The sequence below is a fragment of the Ambystoma mexicanum genome, chromosome 10, assembly GCF_040938575.1.
Source record: "Ambystoma mexicanum isolate Mex_15411 chromosome 10, UKY_AmexF1_1, whole genome shotgun sequence".
Taxonomy (NCBI): domain Eukaryota; kingdom Metazoa; phylum Chordata; class Amphibia; order Caudata; family Ambystomatidae; genus Ambystoma; species Ambystoma mexicanum.
Genome location: NC_090932.1, coordinates 1,103,277,457 through 1,103,302,434, shown reverse-complemented (window position 1 = coordinate 1,103,302,434; position 24,978 = coordinate 1,103,277,457). Strand labels below are relative to the sequence as shown.

The 24,978-nt window shown below is 47.3% G+C and overlaps 1 protein-coding gene across 2 annotated transcripts in view; it reads right to left on the bottom strand.

Moving 5' to 3' along the window:
• Positions 1-24,978, bottom strand: part of AEBP1 (AE binding protein 1) — a 367,991-nt gene that overhangs the window by 304,017 nt on the left and 38,996 nt on the right. For both annotated transcript variants that reach the window (XM_069618951.1, XM_069618952.1), the window contains exon 2: positions 11,991-12,423. In XM_069618951.1, the coding sequence (XP_069475052.1) occupies positions 11,991-12,333 (343 nt within the window). In that variant the 5' untranslated portion in view covers positions 12,334-12,423. The remainder of the gene's footprint in view (positions 1-11,990; positions 12,424-24,978) is intronic.

Genomic DNA, 24,978 nt, shown 5'->3' with positions numbered 1-24,978 from the left:
GGCTTGAGTGGGAATTGGGTGAAGCATGCCTTGGAAATCCCATGTAATTGCAGACTGTCTTTCACAGTGTCCACAGTGCAATAATAGAGGCACAAGAGAGCGCTGTAGTCACAAGAGTGCCAAGCAGGGCAAGAAGTAAGACACTTTGGTGGGCACAAGACATAGCCAGTCCCACTTGCGTACCAAAAGGAGAGAAGAAGTGCCCGTCGCTCCCCTCTCCCGCTGTCCCCCACTGACATCATCTCTGCTGGTTGGGCTCCGACAAGCGAACACACGACTCGATGGAGTGCTCCTGCTATTTTTGAGAGGGAGCTTGGAGCCTCAAGGCCTTTCAAGGAAAGAGGGGCTTGGGTCCCATCTAAGTGGGAACCTGTGGATCGGAGGCATTCAGTCCACTCCCATTGCTGGGATGCAACTGCTTCTTATCATTCTGTCCAGGGGTGTTGCTAGGTCTGGAAAAGATCCGGGGCTACGCTAATGTCTGGACTGTCGGGACTCCGAGCTAGCTAGCCTTTTGGCTGTAGCCCCGGAGCTTCTATCCGGGTCTACAACCAAATGCCTCGTGGCTATAGCCCCCCCTAGTCCCACCTAGCAACGCCTGTGATTCTGTCAGTGTTTGTTTTGTACCACGTTTGTCCTTCGCACATCTGAATATCGAAGCCAAAACCTCACACTGCACACAATTGGCGGTTCAAACATAACCTGCACTTGAGAAAATCAAAAACAGATCAAATTAATCAGATGGTGATGGCTATTCCATTCCCAAAATGACAGATTTTTTTAGGAGTAAAAAAACATGTTCTGTAGAACCGAAAATGTATTTTCATCATGCAAAGTGGCAAGCCGCATGCCTGTGTCAAAGAACTACTACAAGCAGACGACTTTATCACAGACTCTTTTAGAGTGTATTTTTTTGTCTTTAGCATTCTGTAGTGGGAGAGGTTATAGAGGTCTCAAGTTCTCCCATGTCAGATGTAATTTGTTCAATCGATAAACTAGGCTGCAAAGCTCACATCACTCGGCAGTTTGGTACGTGTCACCATTCCTAGGGATATTGGAATTCAGCATTTCCTCTTCTGCCATTAATTCCCAGTCAGGTTACTACTGTGTGGCAGGAAACGTGTCCTATTGTCAACCAGGTGAACGCTCCCAAGGGGCCAGGTGCGCTTGCATAATAGGTGGTGCTTTAGTGGCATCTTAAAGCCAAAACTATTGTATTGGAGTACAGCTAAGGGGGAGGCGGGACGTCAGGAAGACACACAGCTTGTGGATGTTGTTTGACATTTGGTCCACCCTTTCACTGCCCACAGCCATCCCAATCTCTATGGCCATTCCCACACACTACCTGCCCTTCCCTGCCCAAATCACATCTTACCGGCATCTGTCTGAGTTTACTCTGTCAAGAGGTAACATCAAGAAGTGTGCTGGAAAGGCATGGCAGTGTTATTTGTAAGCAGCTTTCTGAGAGTTCATGTCTTAAGTTCAGCTATAAAGGAGCTCCTGGTGTAATAAAAATACCTTAATTTATAAGCAATATGTGTGTCCTCATAGTCCTTACACCGAAGCCCTGTTAAAACCAAGCATTGGCAACGCTGACATTTTTGACTTGTGTATAGGTACTAGATAGGCATTGTCCAGGCATTGACATTATATGCCCAGGACTTCACATGTGTGGCTTGTTAGCTGAAATGGCCTATTCTACTCATGCATTTCAGGCAGCGTTCTTTTTAACTTCACCCTAACATGGATAGTGTTTGTTATTGTAGTAGTGTCGATATTGGGAAAGATGCCCCCTCTCTGGTACGTAGCGGGCGGGCAGGCGGATACGCTCCAAAAAATGGAAGAGTCCAGTAATATGGCAAAAGTGCTGTTTTATTAACAAAACTCAAATAAAACAGGGACAGTAATGGACATCAAGCGATCTCCAAGTCTCTCTTGTCCTGGTACAGGCTTGCCACTGTGTCTGAATTTGATATGATGTCACAAACAAATGATACATTGCAAAAACCTCGGTGGGACGGGATAGGGTGAGCAGTACGGATGAGTATGTATTCTATATGGGTTAGAAATCTAATTGGTTCAGGCCTATCAGTTAACTCGCCCTGGGACCACCTGCAAAAAGATACATGGGGAACAGGTAATTGGGGTGTTCTATGATTGGTGGGTGCAACAATGTCAATGTGAACGTTAGGGCTGGATGATGATTGGGCAGGTAAGGCCTTCTCAGCCTGGGCATCTTTGGACTGCTACCAGCACATGAGCAAGAATTCAAGGTGATGAGAACGGCCCCAAGGTGCAGCGCATTCCACTACATTCACCATTCCCTGATTCCCTGGACTTCTAGCCAGGATTCAGCTTAACACTATATTGCATCTTTCGCCCCAAAGAGATTGATGGGAACTAAGGTCTCTGTCTGCCTATGTCCGGTTCTAATGAATAGGCTTTCTCTGCCAGCTGCAAGTCACGTGTGTGGGGACCGTGTTTCAAATTATTCTGCTCAGTTATTCATGAGGATTTTAGCCCTTTTCACTCCGGGTATTATTACCTCCTTGGCCTCTGGAGACTTGTTCGAGCTACTTTCTTCTCAGTGACAGGTGTGAGCGGTTGAGAACCTGGCCTTCCAGCCACATTTGTTTCTTTGCTTCTTCAGATAGAGTTATGTCCATTGTCTGGGATCTGCTTGTTGTCTGTACTTTTCCAAGGCTGGTTCAAACCTGCCCTTCCCGGTTAACGTTGGCAAACTGTGCACGCTATCTATGCTGTTAGCTCTCTTCGCTTGCTCAGCAAAACAGGGTTTCTCTGCTGTCTTATGGCTTCTCGATGTCTTCCATTCCCCTAATGTGTCCTCTGTCTTGGTTTACGTGGCCGCTCACGTTAGTTACGTTCTGCATTAAGCAAGCCTTTATATGTATTCTCGTGCGACTTGCATTTCAGCATAGCAAGGAGAGTGTATATTTTCTAACCTAGTGGATGCAAGCGTGTTCTCTTCGTGTCTAAGTGGGATATGACTTAGTGTTTGTGCAGCTTTGTGTTTGGATGCGTATATGCTTCGCATCTACTGCACCTATGTGTGCAGGCTTCAGCCATGACGTCATTTGTCTTTTTCATTATTAGAGCTCATGCAAGGGTTCCATCGCCGGCAGATTTATTGCTTTGGTGATGTCACCTGAGTAAGGTCTGGTAGGTTGTCTCAGGGAATAGCATCTCTTGCATCAGTAATGCAATGCCGGTGAGGGGGTAGATGCTATGAGCGAGGTACACTGTTCATATCTATACCGCCGAAACGGGGGGAGGGCCGACGCAATGATGGGCACACCGCCGAAACGGGGGCAGGGCGGACGCAATGATGGACACGCTCATTTGTCTCTCTTCAGTAGTGTGATGGGCCTGCATGCCGTTGAGATAATGTGATGGCCATGTGCACTGTATCAGTCTTCAGGTGGGTGTACATAATACCTGGGGAAATGGTCGTAATTTTTGGCAAAACTTCCGAAAGCATATGTTAGAAATCATTCATTTGAAAATGTATTTCTTTCAAAGAAAAGAGCAGAATATTTGGAAACATATGTTCACTTTTTTTCTTTCAGTTCTTTTTTATGTACTACTCACACAATAAAACGCTTGGAGTTCTGACTTTCCATAAAATAATGTTTTTTTAAAGTTTATTGGAGGAGAGTTGTTATATCCCAAACTCTTCTTTCATCCGCTGCACGCTCTCCTGCGATTTGATCTCTTTTCTTTCCAACACGTGCCAGACACATTTTCCACATTATTTCTCATTTTGTGTGCTGCTGCTTCTTTTTACTATAAAAGGTTCCTTTGTATAGCATGTGTGCTACTCTGCGTCCCTTTGTAATTATCTCTGGTTTTAATTACATTTTTCAGAAATAATTGTTTTTTTTATTTTGTGAGCGCATGTTTTTCAGTCAAATTCTTCCTGATAAAGAGCATGCAATCGATTTCTTCGAAGCAAATCACCTCAGGCTACATGATGTGTATACTAGGATGGGCCTCGATAACATGTCCCTGCTATAATCGGCATGTATACTGTGCAGATACTGTAGCGCGCCAGGATACTATGTGTATACTAAAATGGGCATACAACATGTCTGTGTACAGTACTTCAATCTAGCCTGATATTATGCATCTACTGAGGGGCATGCACTCTGCATATGTAGCCTGATATTATGACTCTACTGAGGGGCATGCACTCTGCATATGTAGCTTGATGTTATGCATCTACTGAGGGGGCATGCACTCTGTATATATAGCCTGATATTGTGCCTCTACCGAGGGGCATGTACTCTGAATATTTAGCTTGATATTATGCATCTACTGAGGGGGCATGCCCTCTGCTTATATAGCCTGATATTATGACTCTACTGAGGGGCATACACTCTGCATATGTAGCTTGATATTATGCATCTACTGAGGGGGCATGCACTCTGCATATATAGCCTGATATTGTGCCTCTACCGAGGGGCATGTACTCTGAATATTTAGCTTGATATTATGCATCTACTGAGGGGGCATGCACTCTGCTTATATAGCCTGATATTATGACTCTTCTGAGGGGCATACACTCTGCATATGTAGCTTGATATTATGCATCTACTGAGGGGGGCATGCACTCTGCATATATAGCCTGATATTGTGCCTCTACCGAGGGGCATGTACTCTGAATATATAGCTTGATATTATGCATCTACTGAGGGGGCATGCACTCTGCATATATCGCTTGATATTATGCAACTACTGAGGGGGCATGCACTCTGCATATTTAGCTTGATATTATGCATCTACTGAGGGGGCATGCACTCTGCATATATAGCTTGATATGCATCTACTGAGTGGGCATGCACTCTGAATATATAGCTTGATAGTATGCATCTACTGAGGGGGCATGCACTCTGCATATATAGCCTGATATTATGCATCTACTGAGGGGGCATGCCCTCTGCATATATAGCCTGATATTATGCCTCTACTGAGGGTCATGCCCTCTGCATATATAGCTTGATATTATGCCTCTACTGAGGGGCATGCCCTCCGCATATATAGCTTGATATTATGCATCTACTGAGGGGGCATGCACTCTGCATATATAGCTTGATATTATGCATCTACTGAGGGGGCATGCAGTCTGAATATGTAGCTTGATATTATGCATCTACTGAGGGGGCATGCATTCTGAATATGTAGCTTGATATTATGCATCTACTGAGGGGGCATGCACTCTGCATATATAGCTTGATATTATGCATCTACTGAGTGGGCATGCACTCTGAATATATAGCTTGATAGTATGCATCTACTGAGGGGGCATGCACTCTGCATATATAGCCTGATATTATGCATCTACTGAGGGGGCATGCCCTCTGCATATATAGCCTGATATTATGCCTCTACTGAGGGTCATGCCCTCTGCATATATAGCTTGATATTATGCCTCTACTGAGGGGCATGCCCTCCGCATATATAGCTTGATATTATGCATCTACTGAGGGGGCATGCACTCTGCATATATAGCTTGATATTATGCATCTACTGAGGGGGCATGCATTCTGAATATGTAGCTTGATATTGTGCATCTACTGAGGGGGCATGTCCTCTGCATATATTAAGCTGGTCCAATGTCCATAAAGTGGGTATACTGTGCTTATCCACTATACCTACACTGTGAAGGCCCTGGCTAACTTATGGGGGCTTTTTGTAGAGGGCACATTTGGGGGAATAGCCAGCCTCAAAATGTTGGGGAGGATGGAAGCAGTTTTAAAAGGCAGGTTGCGAATAGGGCCATGGGTATTGATCACCCCACACCCAATGCCCCTCCAATTGCCTGCGTGACCACCATCAGTTGTATCTTTGCTTTGTGCAAGATGCCTGTGTAAACCTTACAGGTAAGCTGCCTCGCTGCTGCCAGCTGTCCTGAAACAAGCATTGCAATTGCCAAAGGTTTGGGCTTTTGTTTAGGCATGGGAAAGGCACTTGCCAGGCACTGCTGTGGTAGGATTAACTGGCTATTGATGGTAGCAGGTGCAAAATAGTGGCAGTACCTGGCCATTTAATAGCAGTACCTGGCAGATGCCTAATACTAAAACTGTTGGCGTTGGCAATGCTTGGTTTTAACAGGACTTCAGTGAATGACATGCATAGTAATTATAAATTGATAAATCGAGTGGCTGAAGGCAAACCAGGTGAAGACATTTTCATTACAACAAGATTATGTTTACAGCTCCAATTAAATCATTGGACCTCATTAAGAGCCTGGCGGTCCGGGAACTACGGTACCGGTAAGCATGCTGGTCCCGTAGTTCCCGGACCGCCATACTACGGGCTGTGATCGCGGGTGCCTGACAGCCCGCCAGGTTTTTCCTAGCGGGCTGTCCGGCACCCGCGAGCACAGCACGTCGGATGCACCGGCACAACTCTGCATGTGCCGGTGCATCCGACGTACCCATACCCATTCAGCCCTATTGGGCAGAACGGGGATGAGGAGGCCCTTGATTCCGGCACCTAAAAATGGGCAAGTACCAATCCGCCTAACTCGGCATGGACCGGTTCTTGCCCATTCATGGGTGCCGGAAAAAATGCAACTCCGGCGGCAGCCGTGCCGTTTTCAATGGCACAGCTACCACCAGAGTTTTCATGAGGCCCATTAACCCTCAGAAGAATGCTTTGAAGAAACACTGGCTGGCACTTCTAGGGCTACGTTTGAGGTAAGGCTTGATTAAAGCAAGCTCAAAGAGTTCCCATAAGGAGGTGTTTTGGGTGGTGAGGGACAGGAACTGGGTGGAAATGGTCATAGGGATTCACATAGCCATAGGCATTCAATGGGTGGGCAAATAACCAAACAACACCTACAAGTTTTGTGTCCCTCCTCATATGCCATTTCTTCCTATCTGTACTCCAATGCAATTATTTAAGCCAGTCCAAACTAAAAAGAGAGGAAAATAGTGAAGCATAGCATTCAGCGTTGATCATCAAACAGGGCCCCTTCTCGAGGGATTGGGAGGGGACCAATGTCCCAGCACTGCATGCAAACATGCGGCACCGTCTCACCAGGATCTGGGTGTGCGGCCTTGAGATTATACATTGATTGCTGGAGTAGGTGCGTTAACCCATTCAGCTGTCAACTCCCCCCTTTTCCCTGCAGATCAGGAGGCTGTATATCGATTACGCTTTCCTTTAATCTATCACCCCAGTTCAGAGGATGTTTAGTTTCCCAAAGAAATGCAAATCTCTGGGAGCCCCATCACAGGGCTAATATTCATATGTGCAGGGAGGACTACTGCCCTTTGGAGCTCTGTACACGTGTTGCTGCAGCCTGTTAATGATTGCTTAAGCCTACACAGTGGTGGAAATTGAAAAAATGTGGTGGGGGATCCCCCAACACAAGGGCCGGGGGGGCGTGGTGTAGAGGGGGCGGGGCTCGTGGTGGACATCCAGCAATGCTGGAATACTTACAAAAAACAATGAAAAAAGCGCCTGCGATGGCCGCATTGCCTTTTACCGCCGGCTTTGGCACTGGTGTCTCGCTACAGCGAGCATTGCGCCTTACACACCAGTGCCAAACTCACGGCAAAAGGCAATACTGCAGTCGCAGGTGTTTTTTTTTTCTTTTTTTGTTTTTAAGTTTTCCTGCGGGTTCATGGGCTTGGGCGGCTGACTCTGGCCGGATCCCGAGATCCGGCTCCAGATCTCCTATCCGCCGAGAGCCGGCCCAATGACCAGCACTGAGCTTACATCGTCTGATCTCACAGGTGACACGTTGTACAGGCCTTTGCTGTCAAAGGCTGAGGTTCAAGGCCGAGTGCTGCCTTCAAACGTAAGCCCTCGTCAGTTCAGCTCCCCGGCACTGCATGCCACCCAGCGGGCAGTGGCCAGCCGGAACGTTACACTTTCTCTGTTGTGATTGACTGATCATGAGTTTGGAGAGTCCAGCAGGGCTCGGGAGGAGTCTGTCACCTGCAGGACAGGACTGGCCCAAAGGGCAATAGGGCAACGCCACAACAAAAAACACAAAAAAATAGTAGTGTGAGGGTCCGTTTTTGGGCCTAAGTGGGCCACTTTTTTGGCCAATGTGGGTCAGTTTGATGAGTTACTTCACCATGTGGCTAGTAGTTTTGACCATTGTTGCTGAATACATATTCCTTAAAATGCACAATTTGCAACACATTTTATACTTAAAAAATTCCCCCTTGGATACTATTCACACAGTCTGTGGTCCACTTTTTCATTCGTGACCGAGACAGTTTCATGCCCCAGTACGACACTGGTCACGTGTCCCTGTGTAGGCCGGTGTCCCTGTGTAGGCCCGTGCTTGTAAAGTTCATATTGAAGACGTAGCGCGGATAGATTTCCTGGTGGGACAGTGCCTCCTAGAGGCCTAGAGGGCAAGGGAAGAGCCAGTCGCCCTGCCTAACATGTCCGTCCAGAAGCACAGCTCTCGCCTTCCCTGCAGGGCCTTTTGCCTCTGGATAAGGACGCGGCCCTCGGGGAATAAAGGCACCGCCGCCTCTCACAGACAAGGCACGCTACTGAGCCCACCCCAGCCCCGTCCTCGCTAAATACCAGTCAGGCGGTGGGGCCCAGACCGCCGAAAAGCGTGTACTGCGCGGTGTGTGCCCACAATCCCTTTATTACAGGCACCAGAGGCCGCGGCCGTGGCACGGCGCGTTGTCGCCCCCTGTAAGTACAGGGGCCCTGCGCCCACGGGCCTCTAATGTCAACGCAGTCACCAAGGCCGCGTTCCTGCTCGGCATCAAAGCCATGCTTCTCTGCTCTATCATTTAATTTCTTTTTATAGCACGAATTCGTGTGTGGGAGGCGGGGAGGGGGCAGAAGGTAAGAGCCTTGGATCAGAAACACGGAAACAGGTTGAATGCTTTAGTTTGGAATTTAGGAGTTGCTCATGACAAATGAATTTAAGCTCCCCACTGACACTGTCTGCCTCCAGGCGACTGAAATGTTCCCAATAAGTTGGCATGTACACATGTAAGCCTGCCTTCCTAAATCTGTAACAAACATGACCAGCTGTCATCTTCCTTTCTTAAAAAGCAACTTCTATGATCAACGTCGATAAATGGAGACTTTTCGAAAGGGGCGGAGCAAGCAGTGGCATAGCGGGCCCAGTGGGCAGCATTTATGAAAGGGGCAGAGCAAGCAGTGGCATATGGCATAGTGGGCCCAGTGGGCAGGATTTATGAAAGGGCCGGAGCAAGCAGGGGCAAGATTTATCAAAGGGGCGGAGCCAGCAGTGGCATAGCAGGCCCAGTGGGCAGCATTTATGAAAGGGCCAGAGCCAGCAGTGGCATAGCGGGCCCAGTGGGCATGATTTATAAAGGAGCGGAGCAAGCAGTGGCATAGCGGGCCCCAGTGCAGTAACTTTGCTGAAAATGTTTGGGGTTACATGACATCTGAAGAAAAGGTGACCCAGTCAAATTAATGGGGACAACATGGTGTGCCATGAAAGTTGGGGGGACAAACACCCCTGTCTCCCCCCTAAAATTATGCCCATGTCGGGCCCAGTGGGCAGGATTTATGAAAGGGGCAGAGCAAGCAGGGGCAGGATTTATTAAAGGGGCGGAGCAAGCAGTGGCATAGCGGGCCCAGTGGGCAGCATTTATGAAAGGGGCAGAGCAAGCAGTGGCATAGCGGGCCCAGCGGGCAGGATTTATGAAAGGGGCGGAGGAAGCAGTGGCATAACGGGCCCAGTGGGCAGGATTCCCGCGTTATGCGCGTGTGATGTCTTTGGGTCTCTGTTTGGCCGTGGCTGTGTGTGGGGACAACTCCGTTTATGCACCAGTTTATGTGAGGAGCAGAGTGCCGAGTGCCATGGCGAGAGCCTGAGAAGGAAAGTGGGGTGCAGATTAGTTCCCAAACATAAAACGGCACACAGGATAATATCACAGGTCACAATCAAGGAACGGGTGCAACGTGTAACACAATAATACAGTCACCGGACAAAACATGCCATTCAGGACAAGAACATCTGGGCAGCAATCAGGAATCTACACAATGCAAGGCATAACATGGCATAGCAAGACATGACAAGCCATAAGAAAGCACACCCACGCATGAAATAACGTAAGAAACTATACACAGACCTCTTGCCCACACTCCTAACACTATCCAACCTTGCCACTGACAGCCCCCATTTGCCACCTTAAGCCCCCCCTCCACCTCTGCTCCCACTCCCCTCGCTCTCGCTGCACAGAAAGCAGAAATAGTGAGCTAGGTCTGCTATTTTAGAAAAGTTTGAAATGTTGATGTAGGTGTTACATATTACGAAAAGCAACAGTAAATCAATTATTAAAATGCAAAGTGAGCTGTGGCATAATAGGAAAAGTGGCATAAGCTCTTTCCAGAATGCTAAACTAGCTGCTAAGCCATGGCAAGAACAATGCCCAATTACTAACCAAGCCATGGCATATGGCATAGCAGGCACAGTGAACTAAAAGCTGTGACCGGAAGGCTACGCCGCGATGCTGCCGGTAAAGCAATGTCCAAAATGCGATGCAAGCTGGGCTGTAGCCAGCACAATGACTAAGCGCTCTTTCACGAATGCTAAGCAAGCTGTGAGAAGAAAGGGTTGTCATGGCGGATCGTCATTTTTAATGTCTGTGTATATTACGGAAACGGCGATAGCGAGTTTTCCCTAACTAGGACTTCACATTGGAAAAGCACTTTTTGAGAGTCTCAAAACGTTGGAGCTGTTCGATGAATCTTCAGAAAAATTCCCAAAAATTCCAAACTTTCCCAAAAATATAGACTCGACTGATTTATTTTAGAAAGTTTTGCAATGATTCGAGAACCTACTGGAGTGGTCCCATATGCTGTCTGGTTACATTCCCCAAATAGGTTTGCTGTCATCTGCAGCCTGAACAACTGTACACTTTTGTACCAAACGTTTGCGAGCAGCAAGTGTCTGGTTTTGAAGCATGTGATGACCACGTGCGAAGTGGTTTCTTTCACATCTGACTAAAAGTGGGCAAAAAACAACTAGGTATACCTGGTTTCACTTTAAAGAATCGGTGGCCCTGCATATCACTCTTTGGCGACCTGATTGGCTCCCTAGTATGGGTCTGTGGGCGCACTTACCGGTGAGCCTGCACCTGTCACCGAAGACCCAACAAAGGGAAACCTGGTAACGGAAAAAAGAGAATTCTGGTTGGCTGCCGGGGGAGGCAATCTGCTAGGGGCCCGTGATTGTGGGCCATGGACTTAGAGCAGGCTCCAATAGGACCCCATGTTAGAAACATTTAAAAAAAGAGGCCTATTGTGGCACTGCCGGGGCCTCCCTGCACCATGGGAGGTAGAGGGGAGCTCAGAAGGGCTTCGATATACCTTCAAAAATCCAAAAAAACAACTGATGGGCTACAGAATCCACGGGCCACCAAGCAGGTCCACGGGCTACATCTGGGTCCCAGCCCCGGCACATGACCGATGAAACACAGTGGGGGCCCTTGGGCCAACACTGGCCCAAAGACCCCTCTAGAGACCTGCAGGCCCTCAATATGGCTAATGTGGCCAGGGTTAGTGGCCCCTCCCTGTGGCTTGTAAAAGCCTAATGCAAGGCAGAAGAGCATACCCCAAACAAAGTAGCCTTTGACCATTTCGGAAGTCACAATGGACAATGGCCACGGCAACTTCATGAGTCTTGGGGTGGGAGGATATGAATACATGCCCTGCGCCAATCAAAGGTGGCTCAGGGCTTTTGACGGCAGTGTTGGAGGCCCTGCCTCTGCAAATTTGTCAGTAGTCATGGCCGCATGCCATACCCAGTGGGACTACTGGATTGACTAAGGGGGAGCGGGCCCTAAATATTTGATAGTTTATATCAATGCTATAGTTACAGAGAATCTTGTGAAGTAGTGGTGCAGTGTGAGTTAATGCTGTACAGTAAATCCCCAACTGGCACTATTGCCTGATTAAGGCCCGTTATCTTGAGACTGTTCATCGCTATCATGGGAAGCTTTGTGACTTACCATCATCGTCTGTATCTCCAGAGACTCTGGCTGCTTTATCTGTCTTCTTTCCAGGCAGCTTCACTCTCACCTCCGTCACGATAGGTTCTGAAGGTCCGGTCCGTTCGATAGGCCTGTCATCTTCCTTCTCGGTCTCTTCTCCCCTGTCCTTTCCCCCATCGTCTTCATCCTCTTCAGGAATTAGCTCCTTGAGGAAGCCCTGCAGAAAGTCCTCTATTTCCTGGTCAGTCAGAACCGTCTGAGGGTGAACAGAGGGGCTCTGACCCAACAGCAAGAGCAGGCAGGCCAGGGGCAAGCAGCGGAGCCCCAGGGAGGAGACGGCTGGTAGAAGCAGCACCCCCATTTCTGACTCTCAAGAGTCCTGGGCACTGTTGTGAAAGTGCGATCTGGAATGTCCGATTGGGTTGCTCAGGTAGGCAGATTTCAAAATGGTCTGTAAATGGCAAAAACATGAAAGAACAAGTTAGATAGAATTCAGGGCGACTGAATGTTTTCTCAATTTTCCCCATTCCACTCTGTGCTGTTTACTGGTCACAGGTAGATGACATCACGGGAGATGATCAATAAGGCTGTAGCGTTATCATTCCACAAAATCAGCTATTACAAAATGAGGAAAAATAGAGAAGTGCGCAAAATAAGCAAAACATTACTCACCATAATAGTACATTTAGGAACTATTGCAAATACTTTGCACAGCTACGCCAGAGAATGCAAGCCCGCCCTTGCTGCATGCCCGAGCAGGCCCAACAATTGTGTGCACCTCCTGTGTCTGCTCTTTCCGTTCTTAATCAAGAGGTTAAAAGATCAAAACTGTGGGCATGGGTTGGTAAGTCTGGGGTAGCCGAGGAAATGTAGTGCTAACAGTCCCGGGTCAGGCACTTTCATATGGGTAGATTGCAAAACCTTTCATTAATGTTCCAGATGTGGTACCCACATTAAATAACAAGGTTTACGACACGAGTAGTCAGATGGCTCAGGATTATTCTGGTGCGTTTCATGCAAGCGTCAATTTGAAATTTGATTTCGATTGACTACAATGATGGCTCTGCGTGCCATAAAGACATCGCAATTATAATTGTTCCTTTATAACTATCATCTATAAATATCCATTTGTGAATGTGTGTTTGCATGTTTGAGGTTGGCTCTAGCCTATAACAGTTGGCGGGCTGAAATGTTGGCCCATGGTCACCATACCAGTCAGGGGTGTACTGGCGATAGTGAAATTTGACCAACCCGACCTATTCGCCCTGCATAGGGTGGGGTCCGGCGCGGTGCTATCAGTATAGGCGATTTCAGGAGATTGACGATTTTGCGATTGTTGGCTCCAGCCCCACTACAGTTGGTGGGCTGAAATTTTGGCCTGAGGTCGGCATACCAGTCTGGGGTGTACTGGTTATAGTGAAATCTGACCAACCCCACCCATTCACCCTGTGCTATTAATATAGGTGATTTCGGGAGATTGACAATTTTGCGTTTTTTCAAAAATAGGAAGTTATGACACAATAAAACATACACAACGCTATAGCAGAACGCCACGTGCATGTCAGTTACAGACCTGGGCAACACCGGGTGAAACCACTAGTTATGCTATATCAAACACTGCTAGTTTGCTTGTTTGTTGCTCTATTTTTTCACAAGACTTGATATGTCTTTGCTTAAAGTAAAAGCTTTTGTTCTGCTGATGGTCGTCATAAGTAACGTACAGACTGAATCGGTCGACAGAATACACCTAGATATATGTTTCTGTCCAGATGTCAAGAAAAGCAGCTCAGAGAGTTGAGTGCTCGTCTTGGACATCTGTCTGCCACCTGAAGCCACAGATTGGAATTCCAGCAGGGCTGACTTAACCCTTCATTCTTCTGAGGTTTATACATTGAGTCCCATTGAATAGGGTAACAGTGACACTCAGGGCTTTAAGTGGGCTGAGGTGGTGCAGAGCCCAGGCAGCCTCTAAAAATGGCTGCTGAGCCAGGGCTATGGCGGGCTCCGCTCAGTCCCCCATTGAAAGGCTTCAGAGGAGGTGTTCGGCGCTGGCATCAATTGCTCTTCCGCCCCAACGCTCAAGATGTCTTTGAAGTAGGCACCCACCCTGCTTTTTCAGGACTGCTTGGGCCCCTGCTCCTGTAAACGTTTTTATGTCCTGGTGCCCAAGCGGTCCTGAAACAGGAGGACAAATACCCGCTTCAATAGCCTCTTAAACGCTGGGCAGTGGCACCATTGCTGCCAGCGCTTAACACCTGCTCTTAACCCTATTCAGTCTTGAATGGACCAGTCTGCCTGTGAACTAAGAGAGCACTGGATCAGATGTTTACAGCCACGGCTCCTGATAGCCTGCTTTGTGGCTTTTTTTGTTTAATAGGCAAAGGAAGACAGGGTTCTATTTGTTATAAGCAAAGCATTTAAAACAGGCGATTAGTTCTCGGTGGCTGCACAAACAGCATTGAATGGAAGTGTGAATGCTGTGTGATTAGAAATGGAGGGGTGCAAGCTGTGTGCAAACTGTGTGCTGTGTCATACAAGACGCAGGGCACCTAACACTTTTTCTTTAGCTGTGAGGTTTTAAGCTGCTTCAGGGTGGGAAGAATAAAGCTGCAAAAATTCAAACTTTTTCTCTTTTCATGTTTGCATTAGGAGATATTGTCAGGTTGGCTTATGTGATTTGTGTACTTTTCAGGGTTTTAGCAGCGCATGAGCTGCTTCAGCTATGCTTTAATGTTGGACTTTCTAGGACTAAATTAATATTCTACTTTACCAGGATCATGGGAAGTGCACAACTCACACAAACCAGCCTGCACTTAATAAAGGAATATGTGCTGTTCCAAAAGTGTGTTGCCTGACTGCCACCCGAACATGTTAAGCATTGTTTGTGACAGACGATCGTTGACAATGCACCCTTTAGGCCAGGCACCCTTTAGGCCAGGCACCTCTGCTAAAACTCCCCCTGAATTTCTCATCCCACTTAGAGCACTGGTAAGAAGCAGGACAGATTAGGTATCAAGTGCTATGAAAGAGCATGACAGTATTATTAGCGCCATAAGACTGCCTGCTGCAGTGAACTCACTTCCATATTTGCATGTCTAGTGGGCAGCACTGCTCAATGGGCCGGCTCTTGCCAGGTCTGAGATCCAGCATCAGCTGTCTGGCCGGATCTCGGGACCCGGCCTGCCTCAGCCCTGCGCAGCAGTGGTGGAAATGGAAAATAATTGGTGGGCGGTCCCACAACGGCCGGTGTGGGGTGGAGTTGGAGGGGCGGTGCCCACGGAGGTGGGATTTAGGGGGCAGAGCTGGCAGTTGACCTCCGATCAAAGGAAATGTCCAAAATAATAGTTTACAATGGCGCTATTTCTTTCACGCTGGTTCTTTTCCAAACTATATATCAATTCCACTTTAAACCACTTCCATGGCACTGGTGATGAGTTACTTCACTATGCGGATAATAGTTTTGACCAGTGTTGCTGACTAAATATTCTTTAAAATGCACAATTTGCATCCCATTTTATAAACAAAACTCCCCCTTGGGTACTATTCAAACAGGGTGAGTTCTGTTCACCATAAGCAACGTTTTCTTTTACTTGAACCCCACCCGGCACAGCTCCTGTGGCTGCATCATGTGGGATAGTTCCAATGTTAATAGGGGTATTTATTTATTCATGCAATGTTTGTTGGATACCTGTATATTTATTTATGCAATGTTTGTCGGATACAGGAATCAGACAAACATTGCATAAATAAATAAATAATCCGGATTCATGTATTCGACAAACATTGCTTAAATAAATAAACCCGGTCGTGGGTGAGGACTGTAACTTCCTCTTGTGACCCCTTGCACGGGGTCACCAAAGGAAGTTAGACTGATCACGGCCCCCTTTTTTTCCCCCCAGCATTGCCTCTGGCCGGATCCCGAGATCCAGCTACACATCTGTTGCCGGATCTCGGATCTGGCGAGAGCCGGCCCAATCGCCAGCGCTGGTTATATGCTTGTTAAACTGGTTAATCACAAATAAATGCTTCTGTTGTGTTGACAGCAGTTTTTAGGAATTTAAACTGTGGGTTCATGGGTGCCAACCTTTGATTTTCACTACAGGGGCAGAAATACCTCCACCTACGCCATGAATATGAGCAAGTGACCAGCCCACCCCATCCCCTGGCCAAACACATTTTGTAGCACCTTTATAAGGAATTGCAAAAGGTCATACGATAAACAACCAGTTTTTAATATAAACATCTCAGCAACGGTCTCTCAACCTGCTGAGCTATCCTGGAAGCCTTTTACTGTACAGCGTGTCTATGGATCCTTTAATGTACAAAAAATCAATGCATTATCAACAGTATTTTGGGTGCACCACTGCTATGGAAGTGCTTTAAAGTGGAAATTATGTACAGTGTGGAGTTTGGAAAGAACCTGCAAGAACGAAATTGCAAAACATTTTAAATATTATTTTGAACATTTCCTTTGAGTGGAGTCCAACTGCCAGCTCCGCCTCATTGAAACTCTGCCTCCCTCAGAACTCTGGCTATACCTCCAAACTCCACTCCCACCCCGGCCCTTGTGGGATCCCCCTTAACATTTTTACTGGCTTAAACCACTCTAAAAAAAAAAACGGGACAGGGCAACTAACATAAAAGTAGGACTAACGTTTGACAGTGACTTTCCAGGCACTACACTGCAGTAGCCTTGAAGGAGAAGAGGTTTTAAGTGTCACTGTTCGAATAAACACATATCATAATTAATTTATCACAAACTACTGCTATCTTAATTTGTAAAATGCAGCATTTCTTCTGTGGGAGGTTGTGCATTCCTGCTTGCCAGCTATGAAGACCTACTACCAAAAACCAGGACCACTGAGCTTTCCAATGGAAAAATAATTTTGAAAAGAGGAGAAAGAGCACCCAATTCCAGGACAGTCCCAGCAAAACCAGTACGTTTGGTCACCCGACACTCTTCCCCTTTCCCATGGCCCACTTAATTTTCACCCAAAGACCACTGTGTTGCTGCCGCCCTGGGCGGGGTCAAAAGTCACCTACGCATGGACATGCCTTAGTGATTCAATACCAATACCGGGGTGCTGTGCGAGCAATACCGGGGAGCTGTGCGTAATATAAAAGACTAATAACATGTATATTTATTAGTATGATCATAAGTAGGTGTGCTCATGTGTTCAGGCCAGTGGTCCAAGTGCATGAAAAGAAGTAGTGGAACTATGTGGCACCAACCAGCTTTGCGTTCCCGCCATCAAAAGAGCAAACGCTGGTGGTTTAGGTTTTTCCGCACATAGCACCCAATCTCTGGAAGGCCCTACCTAACGCACTGATGAACCCTCACTATCCACCTTCCATAAAACCCTCAAAACCACCCTGTTCAACTAACACCTTCTACGTTCTTACTCTGACTGCCTCGCCTTCTCAGGCTTCTACCTTCTTACCCTCACCCTACATTGCATGTTACTAAGCTCCTCTGCATTTCTTGTATGTACTTTATAAGCTTTCTGTACCATTTGTAACCAGCAAGTATTTCTGTAACAGCGCTACGATGCCCAAGGGCTGCTGAGCGCTTTATAAATGTGAATAAATAAATAAATAAATGTTTCCTGAAGGTATCCACTCCCCATGAACCCCATCGCCAAGCCCCCTGCAATGCGCAATACAAACCCCCAACCAAACACACCTGCTGTTTAAGGGAATGTTCAGTGCAGTGCACTGAAGTGCAAGCTTCAACTTCTTCCTACACTTTTATTTTAAGACGAAACCATTACAGAACGGTTGTTTTTAAAATAAAAGTATAGGAATGATAAAATGTAACAACAATAAAAGTAGAGGAGCACCGCTCCTAACCTCTCCCACCCACTTCAACCACTGGTTCGGGCCTTTTCCGCCTTTTTGCATACCCTTCTTTACTGGTAAATAAACTGTCCATCTGAATGTCTCTGATTTCCTGGGAGAGAAGTAACTGGATTCTAACCCAGTCAGGGTTACAGTCAACGTTAGATGCACCCCTGTGTCTCCTGCACTGGTCAGATGGATGGTGAGAGCTCTCAAATGATTTACCGGTGCCCTTGTCTTTCACTTCCTGGATCCGGCCGAAACGGCACATCTGCTCCACCAATTGAATCCGGAGCACATTGCGTGTGTCGCCCAGGGGGCTGCCTTAAATGCAGAAAACAGAAATGGGTCCTTCCTCCGACACCCCACCAGTGCCCTCCTGGGGGTCACCCAGTGCTTTAAGTGGGTCGTGGCCCTGCCAGGGGCCCTCAGTCCCAAAAAGTGGGTTTGAGCTGGGGCCCTGCCGGGCCCCCCAGTCCCACACAACATTAGCAGGACGCATTATCCCGCCGTGACCGCAGCCGCAACGGGAGATGTGCCTGCCATTTTAATGTCAGGCGAGCTGACAGAAGTGCCAGCCAGGCACAGGGCCGCTGAGGCTGGCTGGCACTTCCGTCAGTCACTGTAACTTCCTCTGATGACCCCTCATTTGAGGGGTCATCAGAGGAAGTTACTGTCCCTTTGTTTGCCCTCCCCAGGTCACTGACCATCGCGGGCTCCATGATCTAATATGCAGATTATATCACAGAGCCCGCGGGTTCGCAGAGGGTGAAAGACGCCTCGGGTTCTGTGATCTATCTGCTCTGAGCTGAGATCACTGAGCCCGAGGCGCTTTTCTCTGTTGGCAAATCTTTATAAAAGATGCCTTGAATTGTGTACGTTTCAAGCCATCTTTTATTAACGTAGAAATATTTCTATGTTTATAAAAGACGGCTTGAAACGTGCACAATTCAAGGCATCTTTTAATAAGCTTTGTCGACAGACAAAGCCACCTTGGGTTTTGTCCGTCATCAATGCTTTATAAAAGATACCTTGATTGTTTACGTTTCAAGCCGTCTTTTATAAACATAGAAATATGTTATAAATGTCTATGCTTATAAAAGGTGGCTTGAAAAGTACACAAACCATAGTAAGGTAAGCACACAAGTGTGCGTAAACCTCTATGGTGTGTGCACTTTTCAAGCCACCTTTTTTATAAACAGAAATATGTAACATTGCTATGTTTATAAGGCTTGAAAAGTACACAAAGCATAGCAGTACGCATACAAATATATAAATGCTCACATTTATATATTTGTTTGCGCACCTTACACTGATTTGTGCACGTGTTAGTCCACGCCCACATGGAAGCCACGCCCCCAAACGAGGGCCCCCCCCCCCTCAATTTCTTACCCCACTTAAAGCACTGGGGGCGCCCCATATATGCATTTGCCGGGCCAGTGAGCAGTGGAAACCTCTGGGTCCTGGGGGTTCTTGGAAACAAGCCCTGCAGCTGCCTGGGATACTTGATGCATTTGATATAATGCCTTCGATCATTGATGGCAAAATGAGGCGCAATGGTTTCACCTCTGAAAGCGTGGGAAGAAGGTGGGTAGAGCCATTACCTGGTTCATATGGAAATCTGAGCCGTCCTTGGAAATGAAGGCAGATGCTGTCATAGAGGTATCTTTGGCATAGATTGTGGTGGCCCTATGCGCTGTAACAGACTACTGCACATCTGCCTTCCTCTCGCCAACTGAGAGTCACTGTAGGGCGCAGGTCCAGCCCGTCTACAAGCCCAATAGGGCCAAAACGATATTTAGATTCACCGAGGATGGGGTTTCCTTGCAAGAGAAACAATCCCAGCGGCCAATCAAAATGCCCTTTCACTGGGCCTCATTACGAGGTTGGAGGTAGCCATGGTGCTATTAGCACCATGGCTACCACCTTACCGCACCATGGCTACCCCCTTACTGCATTCCGGGGTCTCGAAATAGGGACTTACCGGGTCATTCCAACCTTGGAGGACCCGGTAAGTCCCCACTCCGAGAACCATTCCCCATTCCCATTCGAGCCCCCATGGGGCTCAATGGGAATAGGGATGGAGCTAATAACGGGCCCGCTAATAGCGGGCCCGTTATTGACTCCCTGGTCCCTTAGAGGCACCCGCTAAGGGCACCTGGTAAAACCAGGTGCCCATTGCGGGACCCGCTAAGGGACCTCGGAATATGGAGTTAAGGGATTACCGGCACCCTTACCGGTTCTGGTAATCCCTTACCTCCAACCTCGTAATGAGGCCCACTGTCTCTTAAGACAAGGGAGGTCATTACGACCCAGGCGGTAAGTACACCAACTTTACCACCATGGTGTAAACTATGTTTACACCATGGTGGATGGCGGATTTACCGCCCCATTCCAAGGTGAGTGGGGCAGTAAATCCCCATTTCCCATTTACCCTTCCCCATTCCCATTTTTGCCCCATAGGGCATAATGGGAGTGGGGAAGGCGCTAATTACGGCACCGTAAATTACGGTGCCGTAATTAGCAACAAGGCGGTTTAGCGCCATGGATTTTAATGCCTGCTAAAAGCAGCCGTTAAAATTGGAATCAGGCGTTAAGGGATAACGGCGGCGTTAACCCTTACCGCCTGGGTCGTAATGACCTCCAAGGATGTCACTTCTCAGGCAGGATTCTGCAGATACTTTCATAAGCAAACTAATGGATTTTGCCTCAGTAGGTAAATAAACAATATACAAACTTAACACTGGACACTGGTAGTGGTTATACAGTTTAGGGTCCGATAAGAAAAACACAAAGCCATTCACTTGTATATTGGATTTTCACAACATCCTTTCTGATTGCCGTCAAAACCTCAGCATTTCCTGCACATAGTTAAGAGGTGATTAAAAGCTGGTTCTGCATCGGGGTACAAAGCATATCGTCGAGACGGGGGGATATGGAGGTCAGACTGACAACTGCAGTCAGTCCCTTGGCCTTGATTCTGCCAACCCATGGGGCATGACGACCAGCACTTGGAGCTCTAATTGGTGCCATATGGTGGGCTAGCCAAGGGCTGAAGATCCAGAGAGATACTGTAAGGGTTCTGCCCGCATCTGTGAGGGGGGGTGTGACAAATCAACTTCCGGGGCACCAGTGGTCCAGGGATGAATATCGGTTTCTAAACCATAAATCTATCACACACCTCTAGTACACCAGAAGGGATCCGACCAGATTGGAATACAAGTAAATTATAAGAGCTCTTTGTCCAATTTTGGTAACGTGGACGGAACGGCAGGCTTATCTCTGCAAGGTCGTGGATCGTTGGTTAGTTGCAACACAGTGAAAATACAATTATTACCCAATGTAAAAGGGACTGTGCAGTCAAGGTTTTATAAAAATATATACTTTATTATTACTACAACAGACAGTTCTAGCATACTACAATTACAACCCTCACTGTAAAGGAACACAGGGTACAGACAGTTTCACAAAGGAAAGGGATGCACTCTGGATATTGACAGGAGGGTAGTTGGTAAAGCAATCAGACTTATAGTTCAAGATTATTTGGTTTCAACACCAAAGGGGCAAAGGGTTAAAGGGTCATAACTGTCTCTAGAGGTCTTCAGAGAAGGACCAGGGGGGCAGAACCACAATGTACAGGTGCTGAAGAAGTTCTTGGTGCTCTCAACATAGAGGCAGTTCCAGGGCATTTTGCAGCCTGGTTGACAGAGTTAGTGGCGGAAGACAGCTGCGGGTACCAGGCGGCAGGCAGTTCGGCAAGCAAGGCTGAACGGACGTTGACAGGCTGTCCGGCACGGCGGCTCAGAGCCAAGAATCGTTGTCTCTGTGCTGGTTGGCGGATCTGGAATGCTGGTCAAACATCTCGGATGGCTCTGGATACTGTGGTGTGCCAACAGTCAGCGGTGCAGCTGGATGAGGTTCGAGGACTCGACTGTCTCGAAATTGTCCTTAGAAAGATGGACGCTGGATGATACTTGTGTGGCACTCCTCCGAGCTTCTTCACAGGGCTCGTGTACTTTCAAGGCTGACGGCCCAAAGCTCAGGAGGGTGTTAGCAGGCAACAGCCTTGCCCTTTGTCCAGAGACTCTCCAGCACTTTCCACCTAGGAAGCTTGCTGTCAGAACCTAGCAGGGCACGCTGTGTGCTGGCTGGGTACCGGTTCTGGAGCTGCAGGACGGGTCCTCTGAGTCTGGTATTTCCCTCTGTTCCCTGGGAGATGTTTAGGGGAGGGATTTTGCTTCCCTCTTGAAGGTCCTGGCCTTCCTTCATTGGCAGAAGATTTAAGGTAGACTGTACCTTCAGCTCAGGTCCAAATTAGTCCTTCTTCTTACTCCTTGCAAAGTCTTCAGATGATCTGATCAGTGAGGGGCTCAGCCATCCTTTAAAGCCAGACAGGGCCCAGGGATTGGTGTAGGCCAAGCCTAACTTAAGTTAGGCAATCCTGGATCTCCACCAACAATCTTCAGTGCTGCTTCAGGTCAGAAGCAGGGCGCTTGGCAACAGGCAGGGGAAGGATGACAACATATACTTCTAAGTCCCACTCAGTACATCAAAGTGTCTCCCTAACTGACTGAGCCCTATTACCGCTTGATCACAAAATGGGCCTCCTTTGAAGTAGGGGGTTGCAGGCAGACCTTTGTCTCCTACAATTCAAGTACTTCCATGCTCTGAAATGAGTGGTTCCAGACAGGACATTCACTTCTGTTTCATACCAAGGAGGTGTGTTAGTACCAAGTTGACACATTGCATTACAAAGAGGTGTTGGTGTCTGGTCTCCATTGTCACTTCCTGCACCCAGAACTTCCCTGAGGCCGGCTAATTAACATTCTTCAGTATTAAAGCGTCCAGTAAGGTTTGACAATGGAGATGCAAATCCATGGGGCCTTGAAATTCTAATCAGGCTGCCCGTGGCCAAAGGCTTTTGGTGTAGCCACGGCTGTCAGGTGTCAGCTTCACATGACAAGGGAGGGCAGCGATGGTAAGCTGTGTCCTCCAAGAGTACATGACTATTTTTCTGCTGCGCGGTGAGCGTGTAAAATATGCGCTGGAATGGCCCCATCATTCATTCTTTTAAACAAACAAAAAAAGCCCAGGTGAGCGCACACTTCCGGTGCGGATGGTCGAATCCTCACAGGGTGTGATCTGAAATGCACATTCATCAACCAGTTTCTGAGCCCGACAAGATGGATGATGACAAATGACGAAATGCGTGCACAGGTCTGGACTTTCCTGGACAGCAGGCAAAGTGGGTGGGGATGATGGGTCCACTATGAAAGTGAAAGACTAGGAAGGTGAGGGACTAGGTGAAGAAACCTGCCTTCCTGCAGACAAAGACCACTCTATCCTGTAGTAATTGTCCTATGGAGCCGGGACACTGCCCATCCAGAAAGTATACTGACCGGCACTTCAGCTTTTGATTGGTGAACATGGTGATGATCCAAGGGATACTGGGAATGTGGGGTTCAGCCCCCCAAAACAAGAGTTTTCCGATCTTTCTGGATTTTATGATCTGTCCCCATGTTGATCTGATGCTTGAATCTTGTTTCAGAAGCAGCCAATCAGCTGTTAACCAGCTACCTTGACGGCTTTGAAGATGGAGAGGACTGGAATTAGTAAGCACCAACGAGCTCAACCTTGGTGTGTGTTTGTATGTGTATTTGTGTTCACGGTGAGAAAATAAAAGGGCAATATATATGTACATTATACCAAAAACGAACATTACAATTTCAATGTAAGTACATTAATGTTAATGCAACCTAACTTGCTAACAACATTCAAAGAATTCTATAAAATACACCCTGCCGTACCCCTTCTCTAATCAAATATAAATATGCACACAACAGACAACAAGATGAACTAAATACAACTAAAATGGACAAGAATAAATGCAAAATTAAGCACATCAAGTAATCTTAGTTTAAGGGTTAGTTAATGCATCAATCATATAATTAAATAATACAGCCCCGTCAGCTCTCAAACTTTGCGAATTTAGAGTCACTGCAATGCACATTATTTTCTCCATAGATACCAGCATGCTCAGACAAGGAAGGCAATTATCAATTGAAGAATTGCCCAGAATTTTCCAAACACGTAGGATGGATTTGAGTGCCAATAAGAAAACCTTCTGCATACACGACCTTTGACGGTAGTGACAGGACTCTGTCATAGTTCATCATAGTCCCGGGAGGAGAGCTCAGCCGCAGCGTGCGCGTCTTGGAAGCAAGACGACACGAAGCAACAACAGGTTCGATCCCCGGGTCCGCGCTTAGAAGCGTTATAAATACGTAACTAAGACGCAACTAAGAAAAACTGTAACAGCGTCTTGATGCCTGCGTGCTGTGTGAGCACTTTATAAATGTTAAATAAATAAATAGTAACATAAGTGTCAAGCTTTTCCTCAGCTTCACTCTTATGGAGCCAGAGGGGGTGCACTCCCCCTCTGGCTCCATAGCATAGGCAGTGGAGACCCTGCTACTCTACAGCAAGCCCAACATAGGTTGTCCTCACATAATCACCATCTAATCAGGTGTAAAGTACCCCCACCATGAAAACTTCTGAGGAGCTGATCCTGAAGCGCAGCACACAAAGACATACATCCAAGCTGTCCTTCATTAGCATGGTTCATTTGGAGAGGCAAGCATCATAACTTAGATCTGGCTGCCGTAATGGACGAACATGTTCATCTTTGCATTGCCCCCTTAGTGGAGACACATTTCTGTACATTAATGACACTGACAACATACAGTTTGGGGGCATCAGGTGAGCAGGCGGCAGAGCTCTCCCCCTGCCCACACAAATAAGAATTTACATTGCTCAAAATCTTACATCTCCTATGTCTGTAGACCGTACAGCTACCCGCGGGAACCAAAAAGCAACACACCACCGTTCTTCCTCAACTGACCTTCTCTTAACAAAGCTACTTACACCCACAGCCAACAATCAACAGATGTGCTTCTAAGATGTAGAAGAGGGTTGGCTCAAGGAGAGGAAGCATGGTTTCTTTTTTTATTTGTAGGTTTTTCTAGTTGTCTATCAGGCCTTTAATGGCCTCAGAGCTTTGGACAGGGGACCAATAACCGTCAGCATTATGCAGTGAACCTCCAGGATGATCAGGAAACCACATGTATATTATCAACAGCACAGACTGACGGGGGCGTGGCTCTAGCCC